The following is a 17,139-nucleotide window of genomic DNA, read 5'->3' on the forward strand; positions in this document are numbered from 1 at the left end:
GCATACTTCACACACACACACACACGCACACAACTAGATCAACAACCCACTCAGGGAAATAAAGCTTTCCTTTTAGGTCATCAAGAGATCAACCTTTTCAATCAATCATCTCTCACGCTCCTCTGTTTGGGCTTTGATGATCTGTGTGGCCCCAGATGGTCTCAGATGGTGAGGGCCTTAAACGCACACAGGTTGGTGAGAAATCCATGTTTAGGTCCCAGCATGTGGCAATGTGCTCCACTCTGATGACACTTTTCGTTTCTAATAATAGCGCAGATGAAGTAATATTGCAACTGACGTTCCCGGGGATTTGATTGGATAAGTGCATAAACTGTGGAGGAAGAAGGGGGGGTGCTCCATGGACAGATCACATTAGTATTCCCGTCCTATCAATGTGCGGAGCAGCGCACAACGTCAGGCGGACCGATTCCCTGCGTCTGCCAGTCCCGCCACAGATTCATTTGGGATCCTCAAACAGATGAGCCCGTAGAGACGGGGGATCAAGGCGGCCTATTAGAGCCAATTGCCTGCTTCGGGGACCGCCAGCCCTTCCAGGCCTGGCAACGCGGGAGGGTGGGGAAAGACGACGGAGCGCCGCTGCGGGAAGACACTGAAGCCAGAGCGACACTCATCCCCCCCCCACCCCCCCACCTTACAGCGCAGGCTTTGAAAGCTGCTCCCCCATCTGAATGGAAACTCAGAACCGCCGGGCGGCGCGTTCCTTCTCGCCCAGCGTTGCGATCCATGCCGAGGGGCAGGTAGTGCGAGTCCGCGCCAGCGCCCAGCTCCCGGGACAGGGCCGGCAATGCTGCTGAGCAGAACTTGACCGAGCCCCTTCCTCGCTGCTAGTGGAAGCGATGCTGCACGGCATAGCCAGCGCTTCCCAGGCTCTCCTTCAAGCTGAAGGTTACCCACCCGCGCAGCCAGCCCCAGCCCTGTGAGCGCCGCGCCTCGGTTCCCGGCTCCGGCTGCTTGGCGGCACGCAGGGCAACGACCGGGCCGCCCGCGCCGGGGCGCACTGCACCAGCGGCTTCGGCTTGGTGGATGTGTATGCATGAGTTCTGCACCGAATGGGCGCAAAAAGCGCCCCAGCCGGTCCACCCGCTCCTCGATCTTCCAGATCAGCAAGCCCCCGCTGCAGAGCGGGGAGTGGGAGCGCAGGGGCAGCAGCTCCGAAAGCGCCCACAAAACCCAACGAGCCCTGGACGACTGCAAGATGGTAGGTGAAAACTGGGGTTTTTTTTTTTTTTTTTTGGAGAGGAGGTGGGGGTAGTCTTGTATGTTAATCGTTTGCTTGACTGCCAGCCACTCCCCCACCCTCAGCTCCTCCATGCCGATCACGTGCACATGCACTATTTTTAAATCTGCAGTCCCCAGATTCAGGGTGACAGCCGGGTCGTAATGCCCCCACAAAGAAGTGCCGCGGCAAGGGACTTAGGGTCACCGGCTGTAAGTCATGCCTCTACCTCCTCAGAGAATGGTGGATACGAAAGACTCGGGGAACTGGCTTGCTTACCAGGGAGGGAGGGGTTGGGAAGCTGGGGGTGCTGCTTTGTGGGGAGACAGCAGCAAATAAACCCAAACACAGCACACGGGGCGCTGCAGAGGGGACGAAGGTTCCAGCGCCCAGGCTTGTGGCCGGTCTTCCCTTCAGGCTCCTGAGCCAGTGTGGTTCAGTGGCCTGGCCAGAGGTGAAGGTTTGCCTATGGCAGCCTACCTTTGGCCTTTATCCCTTCGCAAGTACACGTCCTTATCTTTGCTGTAGTAAAGGGGAGCATTCTATGTAAGAGTTCCCAGATCAAACTCTAGTGACCTGGGAGTGGCATATGCTCTTGCTCTTCAGAAACTGAGTCTGAATGGGTGGGAGTGAGTAGGTCCTGAAATAGAGCTTCCACGACCAGACTTACCCATGAAAAATAAACGCGTGTCTTGGACAAAGAGAAACTTACCATCTTAGTGCTTTGATCATTAAACAATTTGGAGGCTCCTTAGCTGGCAACTTGTGGAGTTGGCTGAGGGGTCACTGAAAGCCCACCTTTGTGCACACCGCAATAGGAAACATTCTAATGATGTTTCGTGAAAGAAATTCAATTCTTTTCCAGCTTGTCCAAGAGTTCAACACTCAAGTGGCCCTGTACCGAGAGATGGTCATTTCTATCGGGGATGTCTCTGTCAGCTGCCCCTCACTCCGGGCGGAAATGCACAAGACCAGAACCAAAGGCTGTGAAATGGCCCGCCAGGCACACCAAAAACTTGCTGCCATCTCAGGGTAGGAGACTCTTGGCATTATTTGGTAACTCATATACATGATGCATGGATGCTGACAGTAATTTACTGTGGCCAAGACCTCAGAGGTGATCTTTGAAAATGTGGGGGTTTAACCAAATCACTCTGAGATCAGAATTATTTTGAGAGCTACAGGCAAGCTATATGCCAAATTACAATCTGAAGGTTTGTGATCCTTGTATGGACATATATTGAAAGATTTGGGTATTAAGTGCTTTTTTTAAAAAAATTAACTTTCAATATGCTGTCCACATATTGGAACTTGGGGCTTAAGATTTTTTTGCCAAAAGTTTGGCTATCAAAATGAAGTTAAGTCATCATGCCTCAAGATTACTTGTCATCTGCTGCTAAACATCTACTGCACAAAAGGCCTATACAGTAGAGAGGAAATCTTTGCTAAATCCTATATTTATGCAACTATATTTATACCATCAGATAAACTCCTTGATACCATTTAAAATAAAATCTCTAAAATAAAGTCTTGGATATAAAGTACTCTCCTCACTGTAGTGTATGAAAAGGAAGTTTTAACATAAGAAAATTAATTTAAAAATTGGGGATATTCACAAATCTACCTAAACCTAGGTTTTTTATAGGCCCCTCCCCATTATTTTTATTTTTATCACACTTACAGATTCCCAAGCCTACTTTAGGTGGTAATAGAGTGAAAGCTTCTCTTCTGAGACACCATTTACTTCTTCCTGATCTCTCAGTATCAGGAAAGAAGTTAGTCATGGATTTTTGTCAACAGTTACTATTTTCAAATAAGAGCTCAGGGCATGGAAACACAGAAATCCTTACACTAATACATTAATTTAAGTGCTTGATTTCATCTGGCTATAGCCTTTATCTGCTTATCTGTGTATGTCTATCACACTCAAAGTTTAAGTCAGACTAACCTGATAATGTTGCAGATTGATCACATGTAGGAATTGTATCTAATTTACTTATTTGAAAGAATCATTCTTTGCCATCTTTAACGTAAATAATATGTATAATACCCATAATATGTATAGTGACTATTATTGGTATATACAGATTAGAAAACCATACGTTGCCTTTCTTAATAATTACATTTAACAAGTGGCATTTCTATCATGAAGAAAGATACACTATCTAATGTCCTTGAAGTGAGAGATAAAGTATGCCACAAATCTATTTTATTTAGTAGAAATACTGAGAAGCCTTAGCCTTTTCTGTTTAACTGTTATACTATGAGTAACAGGAAGTGATTCTGGGATTCCATAAAGGAGATGGAAGGGAATTCAGTGTTTAAGGAATTGGGGGAAGAAATGCGGGTGTGACAAATCCCAGAGATGAAAGGAGGAAAAACAATCAGAAACACAAAGGGGAATAGTGGTGGAATAAAAACTGTAGAGAAACCATGATTCAGAAGAGCGAATGGGTTTAGAACAGGAAATTTTATGCTCAGAGCTAAAGAGTAGCATCTTTGTAAACTGTGTCCAAGAGTACCCAATGGGATTATATTCATGACCTCTTTAAGTTGCAATTCAAATGGGGAGAAACAAACAAGGAGTTCAGTTTAGTCTGTTTTACTAAACACAAGAAGTTCAGACTCTTCCAAAGTTTCAGGAAAGAAGGAGTCTGAAATTCCTGACTCAAAGTTGAGTTTGGAGGATGTGAGATGGATTTTACATACTCAGAAGTTGAGAGCCCTTTGCTACTTACTTTTACCTATCTGAGGGTTGATGTTATTGACAGCAGTTTTTTTTGTTTTTGTTTTTGTTTTAAGATTTAGTGGGAAAATATGGTGTTCTTAGAGCCTTGAAGAGGTAAGGCCAACTCTGTAGAATGTTCTCAGATACAATTTGAAACATTTTCCTCTTTAAAATAATAAATACAATTTAACCTTTTTCTAAAACATGACAGGGGCGCCTGGGTGGTGCAGTCGGTTAAGCGTCCGACTTCAGCCAGGTCATGATCTCGCGGTCCGTGAGTTCGAGCCCCGCGTCAGGCTCTGGGCTGATGGCTCAGAGCCTGGAGCCTGTTTCCGATTCTGTGTCTCCCTCTCTCTCTGCCCCTCCCCCGTTCATGCTCTGTCTCTCTCTGTCCCAAAAATAAATAAAAATGTTGAAAAAAAAATTTTTTTTAAATAAAAATAAAAAAAAATAAAACATGACAGAAATATAATTGAAGGAAATCCCTTTAGCTTCTCACCATTTGGGTTTCATTAATGAAGGATATGATTCCCCTTGGTGGCATTCCATTCCTGATATTGCTAGGTATGTGGGCTCTCATATCAAACTTGATGTGAAAGCTGGTAGCAAGACTGTAGCATTCACTTTAAAATTTGAAGCAGGGTTAAGAAAAGCAAAGGTTCCCAGGGACTGTAAAGGCCAAGACTGGATTTCTTGAGTACCCATCATTTTCCAGGACAATCCAGTTAATTCATAGAATAATCCTCTGAGGGAGGGATTAATATCCTTATTTTGCAAATGAGTCTCAGAAAGGTTAAGGAACTTGCCCGAATCCACACAACTAAGAAGTGGTATGACTTTGATTTGGCCCCACGTTGCTTGCTTCTGAAATCCATCATCCTTCCTCTACATATTGCTGCCATTTTAAAAGGTATTACGTAAGGTGTGCCTGGATGGCTCAGTTGGTTAAGCGTCCGACTTCAGCTCAGGTCATGTTGACTGGCCTTTGACGGTTTGTGAGTTCGCGTCCAACAGCAGGCTCTGTGCTGACAGCTCAGAGCCTGGAGCCTGCTTCAGATTCTGTGTCTCCCTCTCCCTTTGCCCCACCCCCTCTCATGTTTGCTGGCACTCTCTCTCTCTCTCTCTCTCAAAAGTAAATTTAAAAAAACACACACACATTAAAAAGGTATTATGTGAATAGGAGTGAAATACTAAAACACGCTAACATATGGATGAGCCACAAAAAGAGTATGCTAAATCAAAGACACCGGTCACAAAATGCCACAGATCCTTGATTCCTTTCATATGAAATGCTCAGAAAAAGCACATCTATAAGCATCAGCAAGTAGATCAGTGGTTGCCTAGATCTGGGAGTGGCCACAGGGAGTTTCTGCATATGAGTTTGAGGTAACTTTTTGGGGTGATCAAAGTGCTCCCAAATTGAATTCGGTGATGACTGTACAGCTATGTATTTACTAAAAGTCATTCAATTGCGCACTTAAAATGAGTGAAGTTTATGCTGTGTAAAATAGAGCTCAATAAGTGCTTTTTAAAAAGGTATGATCACCATCACTATGAATATCATTTGCCTTTGACTGCCCTCATTCTTTTCTACATACCTGGTTTTTAGCAAAAGGGGTATGAACTGAACGGACAGGGAAACAGAAAACTTAGCTCTCCACACATGTGTCAAGATGCCTGCCTCACAGCTCTCACCCAAGCACCAAAGCTTTGCTCTGAGTAGGAACACAGGTGCTGCAAAGGCAGAACTTGAAGGAGTAAGTGAATCCACTCATTTCTCTTTTTTTTAATGTTTATTTTTGAGGAAGGGGGTGGGGGGGAGAGAATGAGCAGGGGAGAGGCAGAGAGAGGGAGACCCAGAGTCTGAAGCAGGCTCCAGGCTCTGAGCTGTCAGCACAGAGCCCCACACAAGGCTCCAACTCCCCAACCGTGAGATCATGACCTGAGCCGAAGTCAAGAGGCTTAACTAACTGAGCCACCCAAGTGCCCGTTAAAAAAATTTTTTTCAATGTTCATTTCAATGTTCAATGTTCTATTTTTAAGAGACAGAGCACAAGCCAGGGAGGGGCAGTAAAGGGTGGCGGGGGGGCACAGAATCTGAAGCAGGCTCCAGGCTCAAGCTGTCAGTACAGAGCCCGACACAAGGCTCAAACTCATGCACCATGAGATCATGACCTGAGCTGAAGTCCAACGCTTAACCAACTGAGCCACCCAGGTGCCCCAATTCACTCACTCCTTAGCAGCAAAGACCACTCCTTTCCTGTTTATGCCCTGGCTTCGGGGCCAGAGGAAGGAGACCGAGTTGGAGGTAGACAAGGTAAAAAGAGGATGAAGCAAGATAAAAGAAGAAGAAAATAAAAACCCCTTTCATCCCTGACTGAGAAAACTCCCACTGTATTTCTCACTAGCTGGCCCTGGGTAAGAAGGCCATGTTCACAGACACAGTCAAAACATTTTCTCAGATTGTGTCTAGATCAGCAAAAGTTGCAGCACAGCAACTGAGGTCTTCTGGACAGAGCCAGCCAGTTGAGTCCTGGGTCTCCTCTGCCTGCACTGACTTACGACAGTTGCTGTCCCTTGAGGGTGCTGATTTTCTCCTTGGTATTAAAGCTAAGGGGGCCTCAAAGATGACTTTGCTGTCGTGGTCCCCAAATCTGTTTTAGCAGCAGAATCTTCCTTCAGTCTGAATGTGGAAAGTCAGATTTGTAAGGCAGGTCAAAAGTGGCATTGCTGTGCCCTGCTTGGTATTTGTGTGTGTGTGTATGTGTGTGTGTGTGTCTGTGTGTGTGCAGTTCACACATCAGAGGTAGGTGTCTGTCGAGCCAGGTGTCCTTGGACTTCCTTCCCAAAATGACTTCTGAGACACGGCTAAAGAATCCCTAGGGCTTCAAGGCACAGAACATACTGATTCAGCACAATTTCCTCGTTTTGTCTTTTACGATTTAGAGGATTTCAAGCGACTTTACAGGCAACCGGGTTGAGTATGCGAGAAGAGTTAGCATTCAGGCAGACCAGGATGGAGTACCATCTTCTGTAACCTGGATGGCATTACTTCACTGTCTGAATCTCAATGCCCTTCTCTGTAAACTACCTGTGATGCTCACCGTGCGGTAGTTGAGAGGATTTGGGGGGGCCAAGGATGTGACTGACTCCCCAGCCTGTAGAGGACGCTGTGTCAGTCCAAGGCTGCTCTAAGCCTGGAAACCATGGCTATGGCTCCCTAGTCTGGTGTCTATTCTATCAAACACACCACATCTCGAGAATGAAAGGAGCACAGCACGCAGGCTAGAAACAACCCGGAGGAGCCGACGGTCTCCAGGAGACCCTAAGAGATAATGCTGTGGCTGGTGGGCTGAGGGTTGGGAATCCTTTTCCGGCACTGTTTTTATGGCGCCTGTGTCTCACTTCATCTCCTTCTCACCACTACCTTCTGTTAGTGGCTGCTGACAGAGTGAAAGTGAGGTTTAAGTAGGAAAATGTGCGAGGCAGTATCGTGTGATGGCAAAGAGCTTTGATTCGACATCAGATTAGACTGGGATAAAGTCCTAGCTTTAGCACTTACAAGTAATGTGTGTGGATGGATATGCAAATTGCCTCCCAGGGTGATAGATGTCAGGCTGGCACGCCCGCCGGTGTCACTACACCGACTTTGGAGCTCCACGGCCTGTGTTCAAATCTCAGCCCTGCCTTTTACAGATAGTGTAACTACCTGATGAAGGTAGATAACTGTCCTTCTCTGCCTCAGTTTCCTCATCAGCAAAATGGGTTTATAACTAATGGGACTGAATCAGATGACACCCTAAGGACTGAGTAAGTGAACATACATCAAGCACTCACAAGGCTGAGTAGCATGTAGTAATGCTTTTATGAAATTCAGATTCGTGTGAGTATAATTATTAATAAGACATTCAAAATTCAGGTTATAATACACTCACATGAAAAATAAATTTATTCATCAAATATTTTTCAAATCATTATTTCGGTTGAAATACATTTTTGTTGCCCTTAGTTCCTTTCATTATGTTTGGGGGAATTTTCCAGGTCGAGGCTTCCCAGAATACTATCAAAAGCCTTCTTCTTTAATACCTTAACAACAATACGGATAGGTGAGGGTTTAAAAGCACTTAAGTTTAGAAATATTTTCTTTGTAGGGGGGTAACCTCAGTGGCTCAATCAGTTAAGCTCCGACTTCAGCTCAGGTCATGATCTCACGGTTTCCTGAGTTAGCCCCCACATCGGGGGCTCAGAGCCTGGAGCCTGCTTTGGATTCTGTGTCTCCTTCTCTCTCTGTTCCTCCCCTGCTCATTCTCTCTCTCTCTCCCTCCCTCCCTCTCTCTCTCTCCCCCTCAAAAATAAACAATAAAAAAATTTTTAAATGTTTTCTTTGTATGAATCAAACTGTATTCCTCATAAACGATGTAATATTTACAAAATCTTTTGGCCTAGCTCTGGCAAAAGGCTGTGAGACATTGGACAAGTATGTTAAATTCTCTGTACACCTCATTGAGAGGGCTGCATTGAATGACTTCTGAGTCCTGGTTTCATCATTCCAGTGTTCTGCGTTAATTCACTCAGAATCACAGACTTTGTTTATAGAACTAAGCTATAAAACAAAAAACAAAAGCATCATGCGTGAAGTTTGATGATTGAATTCGAGAGAGAATTTATTGAGATGTGAACATATGATCACAAGAAGAATCTTAGTTTCCTAATGGCTTCTGAGAATGATATAATCACTGTCCTAGAGATTCGTACCTAGATTTCAGATTTCTCCCTCCAGCAATTAGTTTCCTGCTCCCTAGTTTTCTCTCCTTTTCTCCTCCCATCTCTCCTCATGTTCTTTTTTCCCTTTTTTTAGTCTGTTTTCGTTTTGTTTGACCATTTGACTTTTCGGCTCCATTTTTCCCAGTCCCCCCTTCGAGCTGGTTCTTGTCTGTTCTCTGTTCCGTTTGCTAGGAAGTTGGGAGGGCGGGGAGAGGGAGAATACAGATTCACAGCTCCATCAGTAACGCTTCGCTCCCACACTGGGGCTGAGACAGCAGCCAGTACGTGGAGTGGGAGAGTATGGAAATGCATGGAGGCAGCCCTCACAGCTTTCTTAATCCACATGATGGAGGAGGTCTTATTAGTACAAGAGGCCTGGTTGGCAGCCATTCCAATCCACCCACTCTGCCCTGTATGTTCCCTTTCTACTACAGGTGTTTTTGCTTTCAAAATTTTAACCCTCACTGGTCAAATCATGAAAGGGGATTATGTGTGCCCCAAAAGAATACACCAGCCATCAAAGGGAAGGAAGGGAGAACAATTCTGAATTAGTCTGTGCTAGGGCCATAGTAACAAAATGCCATACACTGGGTAGATTAAACCTCAGATTTGGAGGCTAGATATCCAAGATCAAGGTACAGAGAGGATTGGCTCCTTCTGAGGACTGGGAGGAAGAATCTGTTCCTCTCTTCCAGTTTCTGGTGATTTGCTGGCAATGCTGGTTGTTCCTTGGTGTGTTGAAGCATCTGTCTTCGTCTTCAGTGTCCTTCTCCCTGTGTGTGTCTGTGTCCACATTTTGTCTTTTTTAAGGAAACCAGTCACACCGGATTAGGGGCCTACCCTACTCAGCACGGCCTCATGCTAATGTAACTAATTCTATTTGCAATGATCTATTTCCAAATAAGATCTCATTCTGAAGTAGTGAGAATTAGGATTTCAACAGAAGAATTTGGGGCTGAGGAGGCATAAATTAACCCAGCAGATTCCCTTGACCCATCTGTAGGAATTCTCTTCACACTTTGGGTTGTTGGGCCCAGTGGGAATGGAGGTAGAGTTTTGCCCAGCACTTGGTACATTCTCTCAACACTTCCCCACCACAGACCTCCCCGTGCCCAGTGCTTTATCATTAGACCTTAGCTGATATTAGGGGTGGGGTTTGTGACCATGGAGAAGAATGCTTTCTATATGAAATGGATGTGATCACAAAGGTCCTGAATCCCTGGTGTGGTTAGCACTTGGCAGTGACTAATTTAACTACTAATGTGTCAACATGGAACACACAAAGGTGGTACAAAAATCCAACCGCAGGAGAGGGTGTTTGGGTGGGGATAGAGGAAGCACGTGACAGTCCACATACAAAGTGTTCACCTTCTCTGGTCTTCACGGCTAGAACTGGCCAGGCACTGTTCCCTCAACGGAACTAACACTATTGCTTAAGGACAGGAGGCCTACTCTGGAAACAAGTGACATAGTAATGACTCACATCAACTTAAAGAACCATGCTATTATCAGTGACAAGATGACAGGTGGCATGGAATCTAGACAAGGGCTCTCCCGTGGCCTGTTGAAGTTAGCCTTTTTATGCTTGGAAAAGATAGCAGTCTAATGACCTTCACCCTGTTAGAGCCTTCTTAACAGATGTGTCAATTAGAGAGAAAACGAAATCTAAAATGAACTTGAGGAAAATTTGTTGTCACTTTATTATCTGTATGGGGAGGTGCAAGAGAGCACGGCCGTGATTCATGCATGCTTGCACCCTGGGAAACATGTCAGTGAGGATACGTCTGTTTTGTTTGTTCATTGACTTTACGCGGCATTGTAAAATCTATTCTGACAAAGACCTAGGTGAAGAATTGATCAGTCTGATTAGCTGATTTTTTATGACTTATCTATTACTTTGGACCATTATTTTTTTTTTCTAACTGTGAAACCAGTACGTTGTTTTTAAACAACAGAAGACTTTAAAATAAAGCACACTGACGACTGATTTCTGAGGTATAGGTGTTCATTATTACAGCAGGTCAGCAGGCAGTGTGTATTTTAGAACTGCTCCAAGTAATTATGTTTAATGAAAGTTGTTTGATAAAATATTGCCCTGACGTCTGTCTGCTTGGACACTGAATAGTTAAATAATGATTTTCCATTAAGATCACCTTTAAAAATCACTCTTGATATTTTTAGCCCTTGAAGGGTTAGTTACAACTCCTCTAAAAAGCTGTCTACATATAGCACAGCTCGAGAGCAGTAACTATATTCATTTATTTCCTCTGCTCTACAAGACGTGACTTTAAAAAAAGGAAAACCACATGAATAACACTTAATTGCTTGTCTCTATACATATATGCACCTATGTATATTGCTGGTCTGTATGTATACATGTATTTATATATAAACAAATACTAAAATTTGTGAAGTAGACTCTTGTTAGCATAAAGTGTCTGAGCCTTTAAACAAAAGAGCTGATTCCGGTTAACAAAAATCAGTATGTGCAGCTATAAGTAAACTCCTCGTCTATACGGATTTAATGGAGTTTGAGCAAAAGGGTCAAATACATACTAACCCAGAAGTGAAACCCCTAGTGTATTCTTCAGTCCCCAATTAAGTCAGTTCATAATAAGCCCCCCTCACCCTTATTTTCAGCACCAATTCTCTCTCTCTCGCTCTCTCTCTCTTCCTCCCCATTTCTGAGGTTACCCTCTTAGTTCACAGTTGGTACCCCCAGGCCATCAATCACAACACTATCTCTCAGTTGGTCCCCTCACTATCAGTCTCTCACCTCTTCTTTGCAATTTACTCACTGGTTCTAGGCTAATCTGCCTATAATTTTCCTCTGATCTTGCCACTTCTTTGATTTAAAACTTCAAGCCAATACCCATTTCCTAAAGCAGTGTTTCTTCAAATGTGATCTCTGGATTCCCAGTCTCAGAATCATCTGGCTTGCCTTCAGACCCAAAGAACCAAAATGTCTGGGGAGCAAGACGTGGAAATTCAAATTTTTAACAAGCACCACCCCATCTCCCAAGAGATTCTTGAACATGCCAAATACGAGGCCTGTCGGCCTGAAGCAGTGATTCTCAACTTGGCCTGCACAGTGGAATCACCTGGGAAGCTTTAAAAAATTGCTGGTGCTTGAATTTCATCCCTAGAGTTTTTGATTTAAACTATCTGGGATGCAGCCTGGGCATTCGGATATTTTTTAAAGCTCCCCAAGTGAGCATATGTATCAAAATGGCTTACGTTTGGCTACATTTAACAAAAAATTCAAAGAAGTAGTTGTTTAAAGATACCAGGGTTTATTCTCACACAGAAAAGGAGCCCTAGAATGGAATTTAGAACATGGAATCACTGTTCTGTTGCCCATTCTTAGCATATGGCTTCCACCCTCAACCTGACTTGATGATGCAAGATTATGACAGGAGCTCCAGCCATCAGTCCAGAATAGAGGATGAACGGGGGAAAGGCTATGCTTCCCAGAGGGGTCAGCTCTTTCTAAGTAAACCCAAACAAAACTTCTAGAACTGCATCACGTAGTCATACCTAACTGCAGAGGAGACTAGGAAGTGTATTCTTCTCTGACACCTTAACTAGAAGGGAAAGGAGGAGAATGGATAATGGCCAACAACCAACCATCTCAGTCATAGCACCCAACCTGTATTCCTGGACTCTTCTTTTACTATCTGACTCTTTACTTACTCAAACTGATCTACTTCTTATTCCCTAACAGTGTGTAAAGGATGGTCCTCTCCTATTAGTCCACATCTATGGGTTCTCTCTATAAAAGCCTACCTTTTAACCATTAAAAAAAAATCATTTAGCCTCCTGAATGTCGAGGTCTTACGTGCAGTCTCATTACAGCCTACATGCTCCTCACACAGAAATCCACAACAGACAGAAGAGTCCCAAAGGGATTAACAAGATTTGGCCACTTTTAAATAGACCCATGGAAAAGATAAGAGGTGCAGGAACTTCTTGGGAAAGCAGGAAGTTAAGCAAGGTACGTTTGAGTATAGTTTTCATAAGACAGGAGTATAGTTTGAGTACAGTTTCCACAAGACAGGAAGTGAAATGAGACAGAGTCTACAAGGAGTGTAGGCAATGGCACTCAAGAAAACCTGGGTGGCTCAGTCGATTAAGCATCCAACTTCGCCTCAGGTCATGGTCTCACTTGCTCTCTCTTATTCTTTCAAAATAATTAATTAATTAATTAATTAAAAAAGAAATCATTTAGAATACATCTACCTGAGATTCAGTGATGCTCTTTTTGGAACAATTTCCTTTAATAAATCAAAGAAAGAATTTCATCAAGGAGTTAAAATCTGATGAACTATTAAGAATAAAAGGTAGAGAGGCAGCATTTTCTGGATATAGGGATAAGCTGTAAAATGACCTATGATCTAGATTATAATAAAGTCATTAAGAAAAATTGAACTTGAAAATCATGTCATATAAACCATGTTATACAGCAGTTAGGTCATAAAATGCATTTAACCCATAACTTCCAAAATTATAAACCTATGCAACATATGATGGCATATTCTTTGGGGAAATATATTCATTTGTAACTCTGGAAGTATCCTCCCTTTCTGGACAACTATTTATAGAGCATCCACCATATGCCACGTGCTTTTCTAGGTGCTGGAGATATAGCAGTTCTGAACAAAATAAAGAAGGTTCCCGCCTTCATGGTAAGGATGATCAAGAAATGCTGTGGGTCTGAATGTTTGTGACTCTGCACCACTCCTACGTTGAAATCTGAATGTCCAAAGTTATGGTACCAGTAGGTAGGGCCTTTGGGGGGAGCTTCAGTTATGAGGTTGAAGCCTTCATGAATGGGATTAGTGCCTTTATAAAAGGGGCTCCAGAAAGATCCCTAGCCCCTTCTACCATGTGAGGACACAGTGAGAAAGCACCAGCTAGGAACCAAGAAGAGAGCCCAGGAAGAGAGCCCAAACATGACGATGCTGGCACCTTGGTCTTAGACAGCCCACCCTCCAGACCAATGAGCAATACATTTCTGTTGTTGTAAGCCACCCAGTTAATGGTGTTTTGTTATAGCAGCCTGAATGTATTGAGAAAAAACAAAACAGGAAGAAGAAAGTACAACTGAGAGATTGACAAATGCAATGAAGGAAATAGAGTGATATAATTAAAGAATGATGGATGCAAGGTAGGGAGTTATTTTCAGATAGGGTTTTCAGAAAGGTCCCTCTGGAATGTGACATGTTAACTTGGTATCTGATCTTGAGACGGGGCCAGTCATGTGATGATCTGTGAGAAAAGCACTTTAGCCAGAGGCAAGAGCAAGTGTAAAGGTCCAAAGAAAAAGTGACATTGTCATGTCTGAGGGGAAAAAAAGAAAACTAGATTATCAGTTTGGAATGGTCTTCAGCTGCAAGTAACATAGACCAGATTTCAGTGACTTAAACAGAGAAGAGTTTATTTTCTCTCATAATTAAAAACTCAGGGGTAGGGGATAGGAAGCATTGGTTCATGATCCAAAGATATGAGATATGAGATATGAGATTTTCTGGAATACTGCAGGCCTTTTCCTCAAGGTGCCAAGAATGCTGCTTGGCTCTAGAAGTTGTGTCTATGTTCCCAGGAGGGAAGAAAAGGCAAACACATGGGACAATTAAGTGCATCCCTTTCAGAAGCCTCATACAGCAACTTCTATGAACATAATTTTGTCCAAGATCGTGTCATGTGGATCTCTCAACCACAAGTTTCATGATTTCATTTGCATACATCTCTCGCCATACTAACTGTCCAGTGAGGACAAAAGTTTCCCAATCTGTAAGCCAAAGTGATGCTTCCTGAGGCCCAGGACAGGATCTTTAGAAAGACTGGGGAAGGGTAGGGAGCTTGGACATGAGACGTGGGGAAAGAGCTACAGTGGGGAAAAAGAAGTAGGAGGAGATCCCTGAACATCTACCCACTCCTTTCTGCCCATTTTCTTATTGGGGTGTTCATCGAACTCTGAACTACCTACTTGAAGCAGGCACTGTGCTAGGTTCTGGAAATGTCAAAATAAACAAAACACAGCCTCTGCCCTTGTGGAATTTATGCGCTAGCATCTGTGTAGAGACAGACATGTAAACAAATTATTGCAGAACAGGGTCATCGATGCTGTGATAGAAATATGCAGATGATACAGGAGAGGCAGAAAGGACACAGCTATTAGCTCTGCTTGAGTGGGAGTAGCCAAGAAACAAGACTTCATAAAGGGATGGTAGCACTTTGACCAAACTTTGAAGAACAAGTAATGAGTAAATGAGTAAATGCTCCTGTCTTGAACCGAGGGACACTAGAAATAGCAATGTCAATGTGCTGTACCCTTTGCACATATCACTTCATGAGTACATGAGTTCATCTGAATATTTACTTAGAACCCAGTGAGATGTTTCTCAATGTTTATTTATTTTTGAGAGAGCGCACATGAGCTGGGGGGAAGCAAAGAGAGGGCAACAGAGGATCTGAAGCAGGCTCTTTGCTGACAGTAGCGAGCTTGAACGGTTTTGAACTCACAAACCATGAGTTCATGAACTGAGCCACCCAGGCACCCCCAGTGACATGTTTTAAAGCCTGATATTTTGGCTAAGAAATCATTTACCTAAAAGTCGCAGAAATTAGACCACAGGGGCCTAATCATAGAGCCAATATGTAGAAAGGTGGGAGGCGAGATTACCTTGGCAGTGGTCCCGCCAGGACTATAGTCTTTGGGATTCTTTGGACTTTTCCTTTATGCTTCCATGATAGTGGATTCATCCAGACCAACCGAGGCTTCATAGCTCCCTTCTGAATCTAGATAAGGTACACCTGGAGGCTTTCTGGAGCACCCAGAATACCAGATTTTTTTTTAATGTTTAATTCTGAGAGAGAGACAGAGAGACAAAGAGAGACAGACAGACAGAGAGAGAGAGAGAGAGAGAGAGAGAGAGAGAGAAAGAGTGGGGGAGGGGCAAAGAGAGAGGGAGACACAGAATCCGAAGCAGGCTCCAGGCTCTGATCTGTCAGCGCAGAGCTGGACGCGAGGTTCGAACTCACGAACTCTGAGATCATGACCCGAGCTGAAGTCAGACCCTTAACTGACTGAGCCACCCAGGAGCCCGAAGAATACCAGATATTTTCAAAATTTTCATTTTGTAGTAAATTTAGGTTGAGAAAGTTGAGACATTTGGTTAATTGGTGGGGCTGGGGTTTGAACACTGGTCTCTCTGGTAGCAGAATCTTTATTCTTGACACTATGCCAGGTGGTTCCACAGACAGCCCCCTTCTTTCTTGGAGCAGTCCCAGAGTTGGCCTACTTGCTTTCCTTCCCTTTCACTGCCACCAAATATTATTTCCACTCAAAGTCTCTCTCCTCCCCTGGACACACTTCAGGACAAGGACCTCTTCAGCTGGCACACAGCTGATTTGAAGGCTTTTAAGGTTTCCTTAGCTAGTGAGAAGAGGAAAACAAGCAAGCAAGAAAAATAACACAATGATGGTCTCTCTGAAGCTTCCAGTGGAATGTGAGTGGATTTGGGCTCTGCATTCTGGAGGCCTCAGCACTTCTCCCTGAGCCCCGACTTTTTCAGACTTTCTTCCTCCATTCTGTGTGTACTCAGATCGCTCCATCCTTGGACACCTTCTTTCCTGTCTGTTTGTCCACACAAGTCATAAAAATGAGGACGTAGACTCAGACTTCTTCCCCGGTTGGGTAGGCTGAATTCTGGGTTTCAAGAACCAACCTGCTTCTTTCCCAGCAGAGGACATTTGAGTAGGAGTGGGACACCCCATTACCACAGTGACATTGGCCACATAGCTCCACTCCAAAACATCAGTGCATACAAGGGGTTCAAGAGAAATGGAAGTGAGAAATGGTACCAAATATGCCAGGGCTCAAAGGAGAGCCAACTTCCCACTGTGGTGACAGGTACATGCAAGAGAGTAACAGTGACACTGGATAAAACCATGGGAAGGGGCGGCCTGGGAGGCTCAGTGGGTTAAGCGTCTGACTTCAGCTCAGGTCATGATCTCATGGTTTCATGAGTTTGAGCTCCATATTGGACTCTGTGCGGACAGCTCAGAGCCTGGAGCCTGCTTTGGATTCTGTGTCTCCCTCTCTCTCTGCCCCTCCCCTGCTCGTGCTCTGTCTCTGTCTCTGTTTCTGTCTCAAAAATAAATAAACATCAAAAAAAAAAAAAGCGGGGTGCCTCGGTGGCTCAGTCGGTTAAGCGTCCGACTTCAGCTCAGGTCATGATCTCACGGCTCGTGAGTTCGAGCCCCACGTCGGGCTCTGTGCTGACAGCTCAAAGTCTGGAGCCTGTTTCAGATTCTGTGTCTCCCTCTCTCTCTGACCCTCCCCCGTTCATCCTCTGTCTCTCTCTGTCTCAAAAGTAAATAAACATTAAAAAAAATTGTTTTTTAA

General features: G+C 44.1%; 1 protein-coding gene across 2 annotated transcripts in view; it reads left to right on the forward strand.

Annotated features, from left to right (window-relative positions):
* Positions 1–377: 377 nt before the first annotated feature.
* Positions 378–17,139, forward strand: part of RGS7BP (regulator of G protein signaling 7 binding protein) — a 108,265-nt gene continuing 91,503 nt past the window's right edge. Inside the window, exons 1-2 of one of the 2 annotated variants that reach the window (XM_053223395.1) lie at positions 378–1,219; positions 2,103–2,269. In XM_053223395.1, the coding sequence (XP_053079370.1) occupies positions 1,055–1,219; positions 2,103–2,269 (332 nt within the window). In that variant the 5' untranslated portion in view covers positions 378–1,054. The remainder of the gene's footprint in view (positions 1,220–2,102; positions 2,270–17,139) is intronic. The other variant, XM_027041124.2, reaches the window with a different exon arrangement.

This window comes from Acinonyx jubatus, chromosome A1 (genome assembly GCF_027475565.1).
Source record: "Acinonyx jubatus isolate Ajub_Pintada_27869175 chromosome A1, VMU_Ajub_asm_v1.0, whole genome shotgun sequence".
Taxonomy (NCBI): domain Eukaryota; kingdom Metazoa; phylum Chordata; class Mammalia; order Carnivora; family Felidae; genus Acinonyx; species Acinonyx jubatus.